General features: G+C 40.1%; 3 protein-coding genes across 3 annotated transcripts; 1 reads left to right on the forward strand and 2 right to left on the reverse strand.

Annotated features, from left to right (window-relative positions):
* Window positions 1-643: 643 nt before the first annotated feature.
* SLAH3 (SLAC1 homolog 3) lies at window positions 644-6,905 on the forward strand. The gene is made up of 6 exons (XM_020366314.3): window positions 644-1,431; window positions 2,486-2,627; window positions 3,067-3,549; window positions 4,370-5,140; window positions 6,146-6,177; window positions 6,263-6,905. Exons 2-6 carry the CDS (start codon window positions 2,493-2,495, stop codon window positions 6,642-6,644), a joined length of 1,803 nt encoding a protein of 600 aa, XP_020221903.1. The 5' UTR covers window positions 644-1,431; window positions 2,486-2,492; the 3' UTR covers window positions 6,645-6,905.
* A 4,859-nt stretch (window positions 6,906-11,764) lies between these two features.
* On the reverse strand, window positions 11,765-12,139 carry LOC145950101 (uncharacterized). The gene has a single exon (XM_083061048.1). The coding sequence runs from the start codon at window positions 12,137-12,139 to the stop codon at window positions 11,765-11,767; it is 375 nt and encodes a 124-aa protein (XP_082917174.1).
* A 3,770-nt stretch (window positions 12,140-15,909) lies between these two features.
* On the reverse strand, window positions 15,910-17,133 carry LOC109803741 (uncharacterized). The gene is made up of 3 exons (XM_083061185.1): window positions 17,129-17,133; window positions 16,936-17,053; window positions 15,910-16,500 (listed from the first exon to the last, which is right to left on the reverse strand). The coding sequence occupies exons 1-3, from the start codon at window positions 17,131-17,133 to the stop codon at window positions 15,910-15,912; spliced, it is 714 nt and encodes a 237-aa protein (XP_082917311.1).
* Between the last annotated feature and the right edge of the window lie 3,809 nt (window positions 17,134-20,942).

Here is a 20,942-nt window from a genome sequence, read left to right on the forward strand (position 1 = left end):
CTACCTCAATCTATTTATATGCTTGCTATTGCTAATACCTCTTGCCAAAATAATCTACACTTTTATTATTTAAATAGTTGCCATCCTCATTCATATTCGATGCCATGGCATATAATTATTTATGATCCCGGATTTGTGTATGGAATAGTATATATCGGGGTTGAATATGAAATAGTTTATATTAGAAAAGGTGTAAATTTTTTGTCAAAAGTCTATATAGAGATCAGTTAGTATTTTCGGTGACATATGTTTCATATAAATATTGTTGGTATGCAATAAAAGTTTCACATCATTCAAACTAGAGAATGAACATAGATTTATATATACACGGATATCTCTATTGGTAAAAAAAACTTTTTGAGTGATATTTAAAAGGCATGTGTATGTTTGTGGTAATAACAGTTGTCCATGCGAATAAACATCATTTTAAAATCTCCATTCTTTCAACTTTTCGCCTCATTTCTTGTCCACTTGTTTTGGTTTCGGGAGGGAAGTCGGGAAGTGATTTATGTACAAATTTCCATTCATAGACAAAAAATATAGGAAAATCTAGTGCCAAAATTTTATGGCTGTTAAAAGAACTACTACTCTTGTTTTGAACAATAGAGCTTAATAGATAGATCTTGCAGATCAACCACCCATAAACACTTATGACTTTTTATTGTCTAATTCACAGGTAAATCATTACATGTAAACATGCATAGGTGGATTCGTTTATAATTTGTAGATGTGCATTTTTACAACATTGTCTTTTAACACTCTTTTTAACACAATTTTATGATAGACTAAAATTTATATGAGACTCATGCTATTTGATAAGTCACAGCAATAATTTTATAAGTTCAATAAACTTTAGCCAGAAACAAGGATTATGTTAAAGAAAGTATAGTAAAAGGTGTTTTGACAAAATTTCTCTTTTCTCAAATCAACATCATCTTTCCTGGAATGTACCATCAATTGTGGCCAACTACGCACCTACTCGATACTAGTTTTTTATACATCATGTCAAACACAGTTGTTCATCCAAAAAATAAACAATTTTTACTATTTTGAAGTCATATAAAAGTTAACAGCTTCTAACCTGTCCTACAATATTTTATGCTGTTTTGTCCTCTTCCTAGGATGCGTCATTTTCAATCAAATAAGTAGTTGTGATTATAAAAAATAAGGACCTTTCAAGGTTACGGCTGCAAAGTACACTTGTCTTACCAATACCATAGCCTCAGACCATATATAATCATCTTCCTAATCTTATGACTTTAAGCCACATCTTGCTCCTTCATCATTTTTCTTGAACCATATGGTGTACTTTCTCTGCTGAATTCTAATTTTGTTCATATTCGAATTCTCTCCTTTGATCATCAACTCAAAAGGACTCTGTCCAAGCTTTCTACCACAGTTCTCTTGCTGATTAGAGAAAAGGCTAAAAAGGTTATGATTCTTATTCTTTTTCCTTTTATTCTTGTGTTTTCTTCCTTGAAATATTAACAGAATGAACTTCTCCATTATGTAGTTATGTATTATGAACATATTTTATACAAGTTTAGAAAAGCTTTTGATACTTTTTCTACTAAAAATAAAGAACTTTTTTCGGGTAAAAAACCTTTCAAAACACTTCTATCGTATATCTAAACAGATTTCATGTGCATATTGTCATGATGCCAATCCAAACTTGAAGTCTACAATGTGTTTAGTGTTGAAATTTTTGAGATAGCATTAGCCTTTGATTTCTTTTCTTCAAAGACTTGTCTGATTTTTCTGATCACCATTCTTCAGTAATGGCTCCATCATATGGAATATGGATCCATGGAAAATAGTAATTGAATAGAATAGGGGGTGTTGCATTTAAGGCTTCATCGAAAATAGATTAATGGTAACAGTGTTCTAGAGAAGATGTGAAGGGACTTAAATTTCACTTCTTTGCAGTCATTATCCTATAATGCTTGTTGTTTGTTCCTCATCCACTCTCTCTTGTCCTTTTTTGTGGGGATGGAAAAGGAACCTTTCCCTGTTTTATTAGTTTAGCAGACAAGAACCTTTCACGAAGGGGGAAGGCTTCTTAATTAGAGAAAAATATATTTGCATATTCACTGATTTTGACTGCCTGCAATTTTAGCCGATGCACCTTTGGATTTTCTGTACCTATCAGGTGTAGTTTCTATGAAAAAAATAAGTATCGGTGAATTAAGTGGATGAACGTGATCATCCTATTGACTCAGAAGGTTGAGTTTGTATCTATGATGAGAGTAAGATATTGTTGATAGCCGATCCATAATTCTTTGTCAACCCATCTCATCTTTTTGTTCACTATCTAATTTGGCTCTGGATTTTGCCAGCTCCATTTCTTTATAATTCTAAGCTTACCAATGGGATCCTCTGAATTAGTTGCAAAGCTATAAGTTAAATTTTATTTGATCTTATCTGATGTAACTGTTCATAAATAAGTAGAGTACACAGGGAGTATAATCTAACATACCTTTCTCAGGTCTAGCATGGAAAACAACATAAACATTGAAATTGCAGAACAAGGCTCTCCTGAAGTTCCATCACTCATTAAGTATATATCATCAAGTGAAGTTGCTGGCTTTGATACTTCTGACTCTCAATTTCTCAGCCCATCTGCCAAAGTAAGACTATTAGACTTGTTCAGATAAACTTCTCCAGAAACACTTGGGAAAAAAAAAATAGAAAGGAGAATTGACATAAGTTTCTATTTCTCTATAGAAGTTAAAACTAGCTTATGCATAAGTTAAAATTAAGATTTTAGAGAAGTTAATAGAAAAGTTTCTACAATTTAATTTTTAGTTTATGCTTAAACTAATCCTAATTTATAGAGAAGTTTATTTCATTTTTCTTTCCTAAAAGTGTTTCTAAAGAAGTTTATCCAAACATATCCTTAGTACTTCACCTGCAAAACTGAGTACTACAGAGCCAAATTCTAAAACTTAAGTTCCTTTTATAGCATGTAGGATTTAGAGTGCCAATATAATTTTAATTCTCAGTAATTTGAATATGTTTATAATTTAAGAGATTAGTAAAAGTCAACTGTTCCCATGTTTGCAACAGGGAAGTGAAGCAACCTCACCAGAAAGACAACATGATGAACCTGAAGTCATCAATCATCAAAGGAAGTATTCTATCAGCATGCCACTTTCTTCTGAAGAAGTTCAGCTTCAACCACTGGACACCAAAACATATAGTATTCCAAATTCCTCCTCTCAATCAGGAACTGCTAGCTCCAACCATCCACAGCCATCAAAATGTTACTCTCAACCAATGCCAAAAGGCCATGTGCCCCAAGAGGCAGAAGATGGAGTCAAAACAAACAACCATCCTGGCATCAAAGCATTCAAGGACAAAAGGTTTGACTCTTTTAAAACATGGTCTGGGAGACTTGAGAGACAATTGTCAATTCTACGAGGAAAGTCACCCAGAGCCAGAGAAACTCCACAAGATGGTAACAACGACAACTCCAGGAGCACTGATAGGGCTTTACCAGTTGATCGGTATTTTGATGCATTGGAAGGTCCAGAGTTAGAAACTCTCAGGGTATGTGATTTCCTACTATCAATTCAAATGCAGTTATGTGATATAACTTGATAATAACAATCCTTAACAATAACATAGACCATGAAACTTTTGGTTCTAAAAAATTAGCCTCCATTTCCAAAAGATCCTAGGTATTTCTTGATGACTGTCTGTGTCTTAAATGAAACTGTCTGAGATGCAGGTATACTTTTTCGGATTGCGAGGATGCCTCTGGTCTATACCAAAAAAATAGCAAGTATACTTTTTTTTTTTTAATCATGTTGCTGTATAAAGTATCCATTGATTTTGTCAATCATTAATTTTGTATAAAATATGGCTGGTCACCTTTAATAGGACCAACCCTCTCAATCACGTTTTATCTATTCATACGGTTCAAACAAGACCTTGCTTAAAGAATTTGAACTTAATACCACTCTAACCAAAGACGTGATGGTTGCAAGTATACTTATTTGGACATAACTAAAAACCAGTTTGAGCCATGACTAACCAGGAATATAGCTAGATAGACTGCTTAAGGATTTAAGCAAAGCTTGCTATTTTCATTTCCAAGACTGAAACTCCAAACCTTATCAATTGGTATTAGAGCTTATCGTTAGTGTCTTAAAAAAGAGGGTCATAAAACCTTATCAAACTTTATGCAACTTTAACTAACAACCTTTTGGTAGACATATTTCATTTGCATCAAACTCGACAACACCATAATTTGCTCATTGAAGATCCTAATTCTACAGAATTTCTCTTCCTTTTCTCCAGAATTTATGAGTATGGTTGCTTTTACATATTGAAGATTATAACATACTTTGCTTTCCTACTCCAACAGGCTTCAGAAGAGACAGTGCTTCCTCAGGACAGGCAATGGCCATTCCTTCTTCGGTTTCCAATTTCATCTTTTGGTATCTGCCTTGGAGTTAGCAGCCAAGCAATTCTTTGGAAAGCACTTGCCACATCCCCTTCCACTCAGTTCCTCCACATAAGCCTCAAAATCAACCTCATCTTATGGTTCATATCCATTGCTCTAGTTGCCACAGTTTCCACCATCTATCTCCTCAAACTCATTCTCTACTTTGAAGCAGTTCGTCGTGAGTACTACCATCCAATCCGTGTCAACTTCTTCTTTGCACCATGGATAGCACTCTTGTTCTTGGCCCTTGGTGTTCCCCCCTCAGTGACCAAACACTTGCACCATGCACTGTGGTACATTCTAATGTTACCAATATTCTGTCTTGAACTTAAGATCTATGGACAGTGGATGTCTGGAGGCCAAAGGAGGCTCTCAAAGGTGGCCAATCCTTCAAACCATTTGTCAATTGTTGGAAACTTTGTGGGGGCCTTGCTTGGGGCCTCTATGGGCCTAAAGGAAGGGCCCATTTTCTTCTTTGCAGTTGGGCTGGCCCACTACACTGTCATGTTTGTGACTCTCTATCAGAGACTTCCAACAAATGAGACACTCCCAAAAGAGCTTCATCCTGTGTTCTTTCTGTTTGTTGCAGCACCTAGTGTTGCTTCCATGGCTTGGGCCAATATTCAGGGCTCTTTTGACTATGGATCAAGGATTGCCTATTTCATTGCCCTCTTCCTTTATTTCTCATTGGTAAGTTTTTTTTTTTTCATCCTAGCACATTTGAAAAAGAAATTATTATTATGAGTAAGGTAAAATATATTTTTGATCCTTCAAAATATTCTGAAATATTAGTTTTAGTACTTATAAAAATTTAATATATTTTTAGTCTCTATCTTTACTTAGAAACACACATTTTTAGTTTCTAATGAAGGACCAAAATCAAATCACTTTTGATAAATGAAGAGACTAAAAACTTATTACATTTTTTATAGAAATTAAAACCAATTTTGAGTGACATATTTTATCCTTATGAGTACTAGCAAGATTACTAGAAAATTACATTCCCTTTGTTATTTTAAAGGTAGTGTAAAATTTGTACATAGATGAACATGTAAAGACAATCGAACATTTAAAAATAAGTATATATATATATATATATAATAAAGTTGAGGTAAGTATAATTTTCTAATAAGTAGGGTTTAAGCATCAAGTTTAAATAATCATGCATTGATGATGTAAAATAATTTTGTATTATCAACTAATTAAATATTACCGTTAATCTAATTTTATACTTATTTATCATAAAAAGTCATTAACATATTATAAATAATAGTTTGTAATTAATGATGGTGTAAGTACATCACTTGTTTTCTCATAAGTTTAATTTTAATATATTACTAATATATATTTTTATATTGTCGATTAATTAAAAATTATATTTTGATATGAAATTTAAAAAAATCAATTTTACATCACAAGTGATGTTTAGACGCCAGGAAAAAAAATATCTTTATTGTCACAATATAGTCCAATTAAATTGCTAAGTATAATAGAAGAATTCAATTTAATTAACCCTTTGATATGCATAATCATTGTTGTTTAACTCTCATATATAATCTTAAACAAGGCTTTCTATAAATTTCACAACCAACACGTACTCAATAGATTTCTGATATGAAAATTACTTCCTAGTTTCATTTGATTTTGCAGATTTCTGATGTGAAAATTACTTACTAGTTTCGTTTGATTTTGCAGGCCGTTCGGATTAATTTTTTCAGAGGATTCACGTATGTTACATCTCCTGTTTCTCTTATATTGTTTACCTTACGCCATTTAATTTTCTGACAAAAAAAATTTCATGTTATTCTGCAGATTCTCTCTTGCATGGTGGGCCTATACTTTTCCAATGACTGGTGCAGCAATTGCAACCGTAAGATACTCAAATCAGGTCACAAACGCAGTTACTAAGACACTGTGTGTTATACTCAGTCTCATCTCCACATTCATAGTAATAGCACTGCTTGTATCAACCATATTGCATGCCTTTGTCTTCAAAAACCTCTTCCCCAATGACCTTGCCATTGCCATAAGTGACAGAAAGAGAAGACCACAAAAGAAGTGGCTTGGTCTTAGATACAGGAGCCATGACTCCAAAGAGATTGAAAATTACTTGAAGTTTGTGAACTCGGATAAAATCGATTTAGAAGCTTCTACCCCACTACCAAATAGCACACAGAACTTGCCATCAATCTGAGGATATTTAATTGTTATTTTTAGTACTGTGTCCTTCAATAGACAGATAAAGAATATTATGAGTTGCTTGCCCAATAATCTTCATTAGTCACACATGAGAGGAACAAAAGTAGGAGTTTTGACTGTTCCAGTGACCATGTATTGTAGAATATGAAGGTTTGTGTACCAAGAGCAGTTTTTTTTTTCTAGAAACAGATCCCTACTTTACATTTTGTAAAATAAGTGAGTTGTTTTACTATATCTGAGTAAATAATCGGCATCAGTATGTGAGAATCCATGTTTGGATATGGTCTCGACTCTCGAGTTGTTTCAATCTTCTTATTTTAGTCTTTGCATGTAATACACTTAACATAGTGTGTATGGGAAAAGAGTACTATCTTGTTGCTTCTGCATTTCATGAATTGGAATGCGCAAACTGCAAACTGCTGTTTCAAGTGTTGGAAATTGACTAGTAAGATACTCAGGATAGTATATATATATATATATATATAAGTTGAGTGAAGAGCAATCCTTATGGTATAAAATCAGAGGTTAATAAATTAGATTCAAAATCTCAAATTCACTTTCTTAATATTAAAACATATCTTAAAAATTATTGATTATTATTGAATTTATCATATTATCTCTATTTACAAATAATTAATCCTATCTGTTCCTGTAAGAAACACTCCTCCTAATGCTGCTCCGACGATCAAGTAAATGTTCGGTATGGAGCAATAAAGCTTTTATATGGAATAATAACGTACCTCATTTATGTCCCATCACCTGTGTATTTATAGTGACATGTTTGGGCCTGGTGGGCCTTCTGTCTTGGGAGATGGGTAACACTTCGATTAACCTTAATCTCTCTTAATCAGGCATGGTAATTATTGTATAACGGGTATCTAGTTTGCCACGTGTTTACCGTGAGTTTTCCTTCCTTTAGGTCTTCGGCCAAGCATAAGGCCGAAGGGGTACTCGGCTTGGCCTGGTGCCGAAGGAGTACTCGGCCTGGCTTGGGGCCGAAGAGGTATTCGACCTGGCCTGGGACCGAAGGGGTATTTGGCCTGGCTGGAGGCCGAAGGGGTGTTCGGCCTGACTTGAGGTCGAAGGGGTGTCTTGCGTAACTTAGGTGCTTTGTTCTTGGGATGTTTCCTTGTTTTTCATAGGAGAAGTATTTGGTTACCCCCAAGGCCTGGCATGGCTTCGGCTCGGCTCAGGGCCGAAGGGGGGTTCGATTGAGTAAAGGGCCGAAGGGGTGGTGTCTTCGGTTTTGGTGGTTGTTTCGGCCTACGAGCCGGGGCCGAAGGGGTGGTGTCTTCGGTCTTGGTGGTTGTTTCGGCCTACGAGCCGGCCGAGGGAGTACCTACTAGTACACTGCCCCCCCAAGCCCAAGGATGGAAGACGAAGGGGTTTGAAAAGTTGTCTAGGGTTTTGGTGTAGGGAGGCTTTTCACGCGTGATTCTCGGGGTTCGTGTCCTTTCGTGTCATGATTGCGATCGTTGCATGCTCTGGCCGCCCTTGGGTTTTGTGCCCTGGGGTCGTGTCCTTTCATTTCAGAAGCATTTATGAGGGGTTTTTGGATTGCCGGGGGAATTTCCTATAAATAGGGTGTTGGGGTGACAACTTATCTCGTGCCTTCTTGATAGCAAATACTCTACCCCGACACCCCCACCTTTCTGAGCCGAATACTCGTTGAGGTAGGTAAACTTAGATTTTCGATCGGTTTTTGTTGATGTAATGGAAGCTGAAGGTGTGACATTGTCATCAGGGTCGTCAGCCAGTTCTAGGGTCTCGGCGCAAGATGTCGAGGCCGAGATGTTGGCCTTCAATGCCGAAGTGGAAATAATCGGGGGTCATTATGAGTCGGGGCTTGATGGTAGTGGGGAGTCCAATAGCTCGTCGGGGTCAAATCTTCCCGATGCCGAAATGAGCCCTCAAGATTATAGGCAGAAGTTCCCCCTTGTGAGATTCCGGGGTACGAATGGGTAGATGGGGAAGTAGCGGCCTATTTCTCTCGTTTTTATGAGAGGAGTGCCGTGGAGCGCCTTCTTGGTGCTTGCACATTGGCTCGGTGGGAGGATTCAGATCCGTACCCAGTAATGTTGCGTCGGTGCCGATCTAAAGGCCCTGGGGGGGCCGACTTGGTTTTTCTTGCGAAGCAGGAGGGCCAAGGGGAATTTTTCTACATGTACGAGTGTTTTTTCAGGGAGCTCGGCATGTCACTCCCATTGGATGATTTCCAAATGGGGGTTCTTCGGGTACTGAACGTGGCGCCGACCCAGTTACATCCGAATGGGTGGGCTTATATGCAAGCGTTCCGAGTCCTATGTAAATACCATTATATAGAGCTTAGTGTAGGTCTTTTCTTGCATTTTTTCTCTACTCGTCCTTCCAATAAGTCAGTTAAGTGGCTATCCCTGATTAGGCATGCCGATCGGCCGCTTCTGAAGCCGTTTACTTCGTCGTTTAAGAGGTTCAAATCGGGATTTGTGAAAGTAATCATAGACCCCGTTGCCGGCCAGAATTGGTTTTATGATGTCGAGCGAAAACCCCTTTTTCCCTTCTACTGGACCCAATAGCCTCGAAAATATGATGACTTTCCGGTGGAGATGATGACCGAGGCCGAGGTTTCGGCCTTAAATTACTTGAAAGAGTTACCCCCAGGGATCCCTGCTCGGTTTTTGGTGCTTTTGCCCAAATCGCCTCGGCCTCGCTTTGAATTAGAGGGTATGTATTTTTGTTCCCTATTGGTCGTTCTTGTTATGTTGATGTGTGACTGTTTGTTTTTTGCAGGCTGGATAACGCAACAGGATCTCAGTTTGTCCTACAGTCAAGTGATGAGGAATCGAGCCCCGACTGGGATGTCGGCCGAAGACCACCATAGCGTGGCGATTGATCAAACACCAGTAACCGTCGCTGCTCCTCAGCCTACTCCCCGAGATGTGGTGCTCCCTGATCCCAATCCAAAAAAGAAAAGGGACAAGGGGAAAAGGAAAGCCGATGCGGCGGGGGGAGAAACAACCCGGGTTAAGCATCACCTGGCCGAGGGGCCTTCAACTGATTTGGCCATCCCTTCGGCCATCGTTGCCAAAGATTTTTTATCTGAGGACATTCGACCGGCCCGTATGATGTCTTCGGACTTGCTGTCGGATCAGGGTCACCGGATGCTTGACTCCGCCACTCCTTCAGCCCAATGGGCGATGGCTTGTGAGCTTCAAATAGGGGCCACAGCGATACTCCAGAAGTTGGCATTGGAGCCCATGGCTGATGTGCACAATCTTCAGAAAAATTTGGAGGAAACCAAGTCGGCCTTCCAACAATCAGTTGAAGCTCACGAAGCCCCTTCCAACGAGAAGTTAGCATTGGAGGCTGAAGTGGCTCGTCTGAAAGAGTCTCTCGGCGAAATGGAAGGCCGGAGGATTGCGGCGGAAGACACCGAACAAATGAGGATCCGAGAGGTGCAAGAGCTCACCGCTCAGATGCAACAAGCCAAGGTCGATGTTGAGGCTGCTATGGCTGGTTTCCCGACAGAGTGTGAAAACAAAATAGTTAGAGAGCATGAAGATGGGTTTTGGCATGCTGTCCGGCAGGCTACTCATTTCGGCACCTTTCCCCCGGACTTCTCATTTGAACTGAGTAAGGATTTCTTCCGAGGGGCATACATGGACTTTACTGATGCTCCCGACAACATTGAGCTGGATGAGATGGCTCCGCCCAGGTCAGGTCCCCCGGAAGATCCAGGAGCAACCGTGAATGAAGATGAGGAGGCCGAGGAGACCACCCATGCCGATTGATGGGTGTTGGTGCTTTTTGTTTTTTGGATTGTACATCTGTTTTGTTGATGATGTATAGGTATAGGGTCTTTTTGTTACCTTTATAATTCTTTTGGGCCATCCGTGCCATCTGATCATTGTACCCTTCGGCCAATAGTGCCGCTTCGGCCTCAGAGCCATTTAATGAGTTTTATGCATTTTGGGTTCTATCTTGGTTCTTCTATTCTGTCTTCTTTGTTTAACCTTGTTGGTTTGATACTTAAATCTTCCAAATACATTGTTCGAGGTTGCTCTTAACTTAATCGCGTGATAACGCTCGTGTACGAATAAAATTTTTTCCAAGCTTTAACTTGCCCGAGATGAATTATTTTCGACCTTGGCTGATTAGGTATACTTGGTAAGGACCTAGTGTTCGTCCTGTGAAGAGTAGTTTTAACTTTGACCGAGAGGGTTTCTCGGTAAAGGTTTCGATATTCATCCCTGACCGAGAGAACCTCTCGGGAGTGTTTTCAATACTCAACCTTGGCTGAGAGGGTCTCTCGGGAGGGATTTAGTTAATCAACCTTGGCCGAGAGGGTTTCTCGGGAGGGATTTAGTATTCGCCTTTGGCCGAGTAATGGGTACTCGGGAGGGATTTGATGTTTCAACCTTGGCCAAGTGAGTTACTCGGGAGGGATTTGATGTTTCAACCTTGGTCGAGTGAGTTACTCGGGAGGGATTTGATGTTTCAACCTTAGCCGAGTGAGGTACTCAGGAGGGATTTGATGTTTCAACCTTAGCCGAGTGAGGTACTCGGGAGGGATTTGATGTTTCAACCTTAGCCGAGTGAAGTACTCGGGAGGGATTTAGTTAATCAACCTTGGCCAAGAAGGTTTCTCGGGAGGGATTTAGTTAATCAACCTTGGCCGAGCGAGAGTGCTCGGGAGGGAATTGTTCAACCTTGGCCGAGTGGAGGGCACTCGGGAGGGAATAAGTTATTTGACTTGTAATTAAGCTGAGCAGATAAAAGATTCTTGAAAAGAGGCTTGTTTCATTGATATGGTGCCTCGTTAAAAACCTTTTCTCAGGAAAACCTCTTTTCACACTTTTTTAAGAGGGGAAAACCTGAGAAAAGGAAAAGAGTGCACCGAAACAATTACATGGTGTTTGCTAACTAAAATAGTGCTTCAAGTGTGTTGCATTCCATATTCGGGGTATAGCTTTTCCATTGAGTTCTTCTAGTTTATAAGCTCTGTTTTGCAGGTCATGCCTAACGCGATAGGGGCCATCCCAGTTGGGTGCCAACTTCCCCTGAGTTTTGTCTTTCCTTGCTTCCCCCGTGACTCGCCATACTAGGTCTCCGGCTTGAAACTGACGTGGTTTTACCTTAATTTGTTCTAAGTTTCCTGGCTGCTCTGATTTGGCAAGCTTCCATGTTGACGAGAGCAGATTCGCGCACTTCGTCAACCAAGTCTAGTTCCACATTGAGGGCTTCCTCGTTGATGTCATCGTTGAATTGCAGCCGTCGAAATGAGGGCTCTCCAACCTCTACCAGAATCATGGCATCGGTGCCGTAAGTTAGACGAAAGGGAGTTTCCTTGGTAAAACTTTGTGGAGTGCATCGGTAAGCCCATAAGATTTCTGGTAGATGATCAGGCCATGAACCCTTGGCCTGCCCGAGCCGTCGCTTTAATTCTTTAAGGATAACCTTGTTTGCTGCTTCGGCCTGTCCATTGGATTGGGGATGCTCTACTGAAGTCATTTATGCTTAATGCCTAATTCAGACAAAAAGTCATTGAAGCGCCGATCGGTGAACTGTAAACCATTGTCGGTGATTAATGCATACGGAATTCCGAAGCGGGTGATGACATTTCTCCAGAAGAACTTCTGGACGTTGTTGGCCGTTATAGTAGCCACGACTTCTGCTTCAATCCATTTAGTGAAGTGATCAACTGCTACAATGAGGAACTTCACTTGCCCTTTGGCCGGTGGGAAGGGTCCCAGTATGTCCATGCCCCAAATGGAAAATGGCCATGGGGTCATGATAGAGTGCAACACTTCTGGAGGCTGATGTGTTAGCGGCCCGAACTGTTGGCACGGTTTACATCGCTGAACAAATTTAGCGCAATCGGCGGCTAAGGTTGGCCAATAGTATCCTGCTCGGACAACTTTGGCTACGAGAGTTCGGCTGCCCGAGTGAGTTCCGCACACACCTTCGTGAATTTCTTGGAGAACGTAATGCGCCTGTTTAGGAGTGAGACATTTCAACAGGGGTGTGGAAACACCCCGTTTATACAACTCTCCGGCTATCAGAGTGTATTGTGCGGCCATGGTTCTCATTTTCTTGGCTTCGAGGGGATCCTCGGGTAGCTCTCCGGTCAGAGGGTGGTTCACTATGGCGTCCATCCAGCAATGGTTTCCTTGATCGACCTGCAAACATTCAGCTTCTTTAACGGTCAGGCTTTGCAGTTCTTGCTGCATCATACTACGCAAATGGCTAGTTTTCTTGCTACTAGCTAGTTTAGCTAGCTGGTCGGCCCTGGCGTTGAGTTCCCGGGGAGTGTGTTTCACTTCGACAACTTCAAAATTGTTTTTTAGCTCTGGAAAGCATGAAAGTACAAAAGTAGTGTTGGTTCTTTGATCTGGAAAGTGTCGTTGACTTGCCCTGTCACCACTTGCGAGTCACTGAAACATTGGATTCTAGTGATGCCCAGGTCGTTTGCTAGCCTTAGTCCCGCGAGAACGGCCTCGTACTCGGCTTGGTTATTAGAAGCTTAAATCGGAACCATAGTGACTGCTCAATCACCATTTTACCAGGACCTTCCAAAATGATGTTGGCGCCACTGTCCTACTGGTTTGACGATTCGTCCACATGTAGAGTCCAAACGTGTGGCTCGGAAAGTATTTGCGGTGTGAATTCATTTATGAAGTCGGCCATGCTTTGCGCTTTGATGGGTCCTCTTGGTTCAAAACGAATGTAAAATTGCGATAATTCTATGGACCAAGCAACCATTCGCTCGGCCAACTCAGGTTTCCGCAAGACCTTGACAATTGGGCTATCCGTTCGGACGAGAACTCGGTGGCTCTGGAAGTAATGTCGGAGACGTCTGGCTATGTGTACAAGAGCCAAAGCTATTTTTTCGAGATGATGATATCTCGTTTCGGCTTCCTGTAAAACCCGGCTGATGAAGTACACCGACATCTGCTCCGTTGTCTCTTGCACCAATACGGTGCTGATGGCCTTTTCTGAAATTGAGATGTATACTATCATATCTAGCTGGGGATCCGGCTTGGCCAACAATGGTGGAGCTGCTAGCATCGCTTTGAAGTTTTGAAAAGCTGACTCGCATTCTTCGGTCCACTGAAACTTGGTGGCTTTCTTTAATAGAGACATAATGGGTCTTGATTTGTTCGCCATGCAAGGTAGGAAACGAGCCAGGGAGGCGATGCGTCCAGCCAATCGTTGTACTTCCTTTATGTTATGGGGGCTTCTCATATTGATGATAGCCTGGCATTTGTCGGGATTGGCTTCTATTCCTCTTCTTGATAACATAAAACCCAGAAATTTTCCACCAGCAACCCCGAAAGTGCATTTATCCGGATTCAACTGCATGTGGTGCCGTCTTACCTCGTCAAAAATCGTGCAGAGGTCTTTCAGGTGGTTTTCGGCAAAGGTAGACTTAATCACCATATCGTCCACATACACTTCCAAGCATGTTCCGATCTGCCGACGAAAAATCTTGTCCATGAGGCGCTGGTAGGTCGCTCCAGCATTCCTTAGACTGAATGGCATTACCTTGTAACAAAAGTTAGCCGAATCAGTGATGAATGTCGTCTTTCCCTCATCGGGTTGGTTCATGGGTACCTGGTTGTACCCTGAGTATGCATCAAGAAAACTCAGCCTTTTATGGCCAGCCGCTCCGTCAACCAGGGCATCGATGTGGGGTAGGGGGTAAGCGTCCTTCGGACACGCCTTATTTAAATCAGTATAATCGGTGCACATCCGCCATTTTCCGTTTGCTTTCTTGACCATCACCACGTTGGCCAACCATGTGGAGTATTTAACTTCCCTGATGAATCCCGCCTGAAGCAGCTTGGTCGTTTCCTCTCTTACCGTTTGGCCCCTTTCTCCCCCCATCTTTCTCTTCTTCTGTGCGATGGGTTTTACGTCTCGGCAGACAGAGAGTCGGTGGCAATGGAAGGTTGGGTCGATGCCCGGCATGTCGGCTGCTGTCTAGGCGAATAGGTCCGAGTACTTCCGAATGACTTGCTTAATGTCCTTTGCTTCGGTTTCTGTCAACTAAGAACTCAAATAGGTAAATTGTTCCTCCTTTTTGCCGAGCTGGAATGGGATCGTGGTTTCCGTTGGCGCGACCCTGTGCTCATCTTCTATTCTAGGGTCAAGTTCCAGGTCTTCGATCAGCCTATGTTGGTTGTTATCACCGATGACATTGACATCTCGGCTCGTCCTCGGAGTAGGCTGTACCTTGAGGCTGGCGAAGTAACATTCGCGGGCCGTCTTTTTATCTGTGTGCAGAGTGATGATCGTTCCTTCCTCAGAGGGAAACTTCATAGCCAAGTGGGGAGTGGAGACGATGGCCTGGAGTTTGTTCAAGGAAGGTCGGCCCAACAGGATGTTGTACGAGGTGTTGGCATGCACCACAACATATCGTACTTTAATTCTTCGTCTTTGCTGGCCGTCTCTGAAATAGGTGTATAAGTCGATCGTTCCCCGAGTGTCCACCCGTTCGCTCGAAAATCCCACCAAGGGTTAATCATAAGGCGCCAACTCTTGTTCTGGGATGCCTAGCTGCTCGAAAGTGTTCCAATACAAGATATCCGCCGAGCTTCCTTGATCAACAAGCGTCTTTCTCACAATACAGTTGTTAATTTCCACACTGATGACCATGGGATCATCTTGCACCGGGTCGACGCCTTGAAAGTCTCGGTCAGTGAATGTAATAGGGGGCATGTGGATCGAGGCTACTCGTCATACGGCATTGACCGACTTGATTACTCTTAAGTGTCTCTTGCGGGCTGAGGACGTGCTTCCCCCTCCTACAAACCCTCCCGCAATGGTGTTTATCACCCTCCTAGGTTGATTCCTGTCCCGTTGCTGATTGTTTCTTTCCTGAGACCGGCTACGTTTGTGAGATCTGTCTCTCGGAGGTGGCCTGTCTCGGTTCTCCCTTCTGTACTCCCCCTACCAGAGCGGTAATCGTTCTTTCTATTATCTGCTGGTCGAACGAAGTTTTGAAGATGTCCGGCCTTAACGAGCTCTTCAATGCGATCTTGAAGGGCAGAGCACTCTTCGGTAGTATGCCCTCTGTTCCAGTGGAACTGGCACGTTTTCGTCTTATCTGCATGAGGCGGGGTCATGGCTCTCCGAGGAACAGCCAGGACTTCGGTGGCTAAGGCCTGTTCCAACACCTTGGCTCTGCTGGTGTTGAGTGGCGTGTACTGCATGTATCTTGGCCCCCTGTTATTCTTCTCGCGGTCGGGTATGTCTCGAGGGCGGGATCTGGGGGGCTCTTAGTCACCTTCTTTCTTTGCGAGGAATAGGTCAGGTCGGTTTTGACTTTGAAACTCGGCCAATTCCTCCATTTGCATGTATTTTGTGGCTCTTTGCCTCAGGTCGTCCAAGTCCTGGGGTGGCTTTTTACATAGGCTGTTGACGAAAGGCCCGGGCCTTAGTGCCGTGGTCAGGTGGTGCATTGCCACGACTGGGTCCAGGTTTTGAATAGATAGTGTCATTTTTCCAAACCTTTCCATGAAGGTTCTCAGAGGTTCCTTCTTTTCTTGGAGAATGTTGACCAATGCGATTGACGTGAGCTGATGAGGACGGCTCGTGGCAAACTGTATCACGAACCGGGAAGACAAGGCTGTGAACAAGTCTACCGATCCGGGTGGGATCGTGAACCAATTAAGCGCCGGTCCTTTCAGCAAGGTAGGGAAGACTTTACACATGATAGCGTCATCATCAATGTACATGCTGACCTGGGTAACGAATGCATCAAGGTGTTCTTCTGGGTCGGCGGTTCCGTCATACTTATCTAAGGCCAAGTTTTTCCAATTGTCAGGCAGACGGGCCCCGACAATGTACGGAGTAAACGGCGTTCTCCCCTGTCGTCATTGTTGATTGAGAGTAGTAGTTGTCACTCCCACTAGGGGTTTCGGAGCTCTTATTTCTTTGTACCATCCCGACGATTCCCCATGATCCCGGGTTGATTGGGTGTTGGGGATATCATGAGATGGATGCCATGATCGGTTGTCGCTTCTAAGCGCGACATTCTCTCTTCTAAGGACCGACAACTCATGGGCATCTTTTTCTCGGAGCCTCTTTAGTTCCATCATTTCGGCCTTCAATTGCTCAATGGTCGATGACGGGTCCGGAGGTTGAGATCGGGCTGTGTATGACTGTTCCACTCCTTCCTCGTTCTGATTCGTTCGCTAGGGTGTTCCTTGGGGCATCCCGAGATTGTGAACAGCTGCGTTTTCTTGCTGACTCCTAGTCGCTACCATCTTAGTTCAGGGTCAAGAATCGTTTTGGTTTTCGACCCCACGGTAGGCACCAAAATGTTCCTGTAAGAAACACTCCTCCTGATGCTGCTCCTTGGTGTTCTCCTGAGCCTTCAGTGCCGACCGAATACTTTCTCCAAGGGGGTGTGGAGGGTACCTGCAAAGGCACTCTGACGATCAAGTAAGTGTTCGGTATGGAGCAATAAAGCTTTTATATGGAATAATAACGTACCTCATTTATGTCCCATAACCTGTATATTTATAGTGACATGTTTGGGCCTGGTGGGCCTTCTGTCTTAGGAGATGGGTAACACTTGGATTAACCTTAATCTCTCTTAATCAGGCATGGTAATTATAGTATAACGGGTATCTAGTTTGCCACGTGTTTACCGTGAGTTGTCCTTCCTTTAGGTCTTCGGCCAAGCATAAGGTCGAAGGGGTACTCGGCTTGGCCTGGTGTCGAAGGAGTACTCGGTCTGGCTTAGGGCCGAAGAGGTATTCGACCTGGCCTGGGACCGAAGGGGTATTCGGCCTGGCTGGAGGCCGAAGGGGTGTTCGGCCTGGCTTGAGGCCGAAGGGGTGTCTTACGTAACTTAGGTGCTTTGTTCTTGGGATGTTTCCTTGTTTTTCATGGGAAAAGTATTTGGTTACCCCCAAGGCCTGGCATGGCTTCGGCTCGGCTCAGGGCCGAAGGGGGTTCGGCTAAGTAAAGGGCCGAAGGGGTGGTGTCTTCGGTTTTGGTGGTTGTTTTGGCCTATGAGCTGAGGCCGAAGGGGTGGTGTCTTTGGTTTTGGTGATTGTTTCAGCCTACGAGCCGGGGCCAAAGGGTGGTGTCTTCGGTCTTGGTGGTTGTTTCGGCCTACGAGCCAGCCGAAGGAGTACCTACTAGTACACTATCTAATAAAATAATCATAATAATATATATAAATAAATTGTATGCATGAACTCTAAATTGAGGAAAAGTGGCTTCAATTTCATTTCCACTCAGTTGAAATATACATCGATGCTTGCTGGGCCGGGAACGATGACGAGACTTTCTGGGGAGAAAACCTACTACTTTTGTTTACAACTCTTTATACTTTGGATTTCTATAGTCTTTGTTTATCTAGGTGTTGATTTTATTTCTATCTAATTATTTGATTCACTAAATTGTTTCATGATTGCACTCAATTTGTATCACAATTAATGCTCACACTGCATCTGGGCAAAGTTAAGGAATGAGAACAACCTCGAAATGCCCAATTTTAATCAAAAATACTACATCAATTTATTATTAATAATAATTATTTAATAATAATAAATTAATTGCTTTCTTTTTTATTATTTAATAAAAATATTAATGATTAATAAATAATAATTACTAAAAATATATACATTATACTAAAATTTATTATTAGTGAAAATAATTTAATGGTAATAAACTAATTGTTTCAATTTTATTATTTAAATGAAAATATTAATGGCTAATAAATAATCGTCACTAAAAATGTATTTATAAGAGTAATTATTGAAAATGGTCAATTAAAAAGTAAGATAAAGTTTTACTTCATTTTATTGAAAAAAAGTTTAAGTCTCATATTGTCTAGAAAGAAGACAACTAAAGAGTATATAAGTGGAGGCAACTCTCACTTTACAAACTAGTTATATAGGGTTGAATTAGATTCATAATTAACTATTAATTATAAGATATATGGTATCAAATTACTCATTATTTATTCACGTGTCAAGCTCAATAATGATAGACTTGAGGGGTGTATTGAAAAAAATTCAAGTTTCACATTGACTAAAAATAAGACAATTAAAAAGTATATAACTAAAGGATAATCTTCACCTTACAAATCCTCCATCGACTAGAGATAAAACAATTAAAGAATATATAAGTTATGAATCATTTCTTAAATTTTTAGTAATAATATTAAATGTCAATAAAAAAATATCACAAAAATTTATACATTTTTTCTCTGATAAAATATTTTGTAGTCATTTTTATTGCTACTAAAAATAATATAATATTTTGTAGTCATTTTTATTATCACTAAAAATAATATTTTGTTGTAGTGCAAGCAGTAAATGGGAATTAACTAGGGATCAATATATATAACCTATTTTTACTGTTTCTGCTCAGTACCTGCTTTTAATTTTTCAATTTTACGATTAAGCATGCTTAATATCTCAGTTGACCTATGAAGTTAGATTTGTAAGATTTGTTAAACTTTGACATTAAAATATCTATTATGCACGATTTTCTCTTATTTTTAAAATCTCGTTATTGATCCAAGCACGCTATTTCTTTTTAGTTAACATTTCATCATCTCATGCATTTCTGCTTAGGAACTTGACATTTATCTTTGTAATTTTTATTCTACTCATCTTCGCAATTAAATGATTTAGGTCATTTTAAAAGATTAACTCGGGCAGATATATAAAGCTTAATTATCCTATGTTTTCCTTTGCTATAACCCCTTTGAGTTTGATTGAATCATATATTTGAAATCAATAAAACAGACAACGAAAGATTTTTCAAATATATTTTTAAAATTTCTGCCAAGTCAAAAGCTTAGTTTCTCAAAATAAATCATACACATATGTTGGCCACAATACAACCTCACAATAAAGTCCTTTTGGTAATCCCAATTCCGTAGTAATATTAATTTCATTGGAGATTTATCAAGTGTGTGTGATTGATGACGATTGAGCGTTTAAGTGAACCTTAAACACCAAACGGGAGCATAAACACAATATTTTGAGTAATTATCATTATCACCTTCACATGCTAAAAAAGATAATTAAAATTAATGGTGTGTTTAGGATAAATGACTTAGTAGAGAATGAAGAAGAAATGGAGGGATTATCAAGAAATTAAAAAAAAAATGTGTTTAGAAGAGATGATTTTAGTAGATTTGTCAGAAAATTGTAGTGGGACCCTTATGGATTTAATTTCACTTTCTTAAAGATGGATTTGTGTGGAACTTTTCACCAAAAAAATATATGGATAAGACTACCCCTACGTTATTATCTAAATAATTAGTTAGTAAAAGGTAAAAATATTGTAATTATCTAAATAATATATTTTTACATAAAAATATAACTATATAAAATACACTTTTAAAATACCAAATTTTCTCTATTTCTCACCTAATTTCCCTCTACCAAGCAACTACAAATTTCACACTATTTTTTTTATCTATTTCTTATCAAATCAATTTTCACTCATTTTTTTCTATTCTGCTTAATTCTTCCCCTTCTCCCAACAAAACATAAGAGGCATGTTTACTAATTAATTTCAAGGTTGAAATCTAAAAGACATTTAGTCACATCCCTTATGGTTCAAAAATGGTTCTTTTTGGGTGTACATGATCTACACCCCTCCAATCGTGCTTTGAAAATTGAATAATAAAACTCCTTGTATAGAAAATTAGATCACACGGTAATCTCTATCATCTTATTTTACCATCAAACTTACATTATTTGCCTTTTTTAATCACTCATTAATCTGGTGGATGACACTTTGCAACTCTTGTTAGTATTCAAATTTAACAAGATCTTGACAAGAATAAAAATCAAAACTTTACTATCTATCCCTTGATATCAAGGATAAATAGTTGATTGTATAGCCTGCATAGAAAGTTGATAATGCAGAAAGGGGGAGCACTTATGAGGTGAGCAGCCTTAAGGGATGACAATGGAGTCTATAGACATGTAGTAGGACCACATCACCTGCCCTACAAGATAAAAATCCATTCTCTATCCTTTTTATGCCTATGTGTATATCAGTTAAGTGATTATTTACAACTTTTATTAATATTTGTGAATATACATAGATACTTGTGAATTTTTTTTAAATAAATTAAAACAAAATATATTAGAAATAATATTAAAGTTACATTTGATGTTAATTCTATTGAAATAATTTTGGACTTGTGTTCATTCTAATTCTTTTGAAAGTATTTTCTCATTTGACATTATTGTACCACTTTAGAAACTAAAGTTATCATTTTATTAAATAAAATAATCAATAATTCATTCAAAATATACTCATACCAATT

The sequence above is a fragment of the Cajanus cajan genome, chromosome 1 (genome assembly GCF_000230855.2).
Source record: "Cajanus cajan strain Asha chromosome 1, NIPB_CcT2T_4, whole genome shotgun sequence".
NCBI classification, from domain to species: Eukaryota; Viridiplantae; Streptophyta; class Magnoliopsida; order Fabales; family Fabaceae; genus Cajanus; species Cajanus cajan.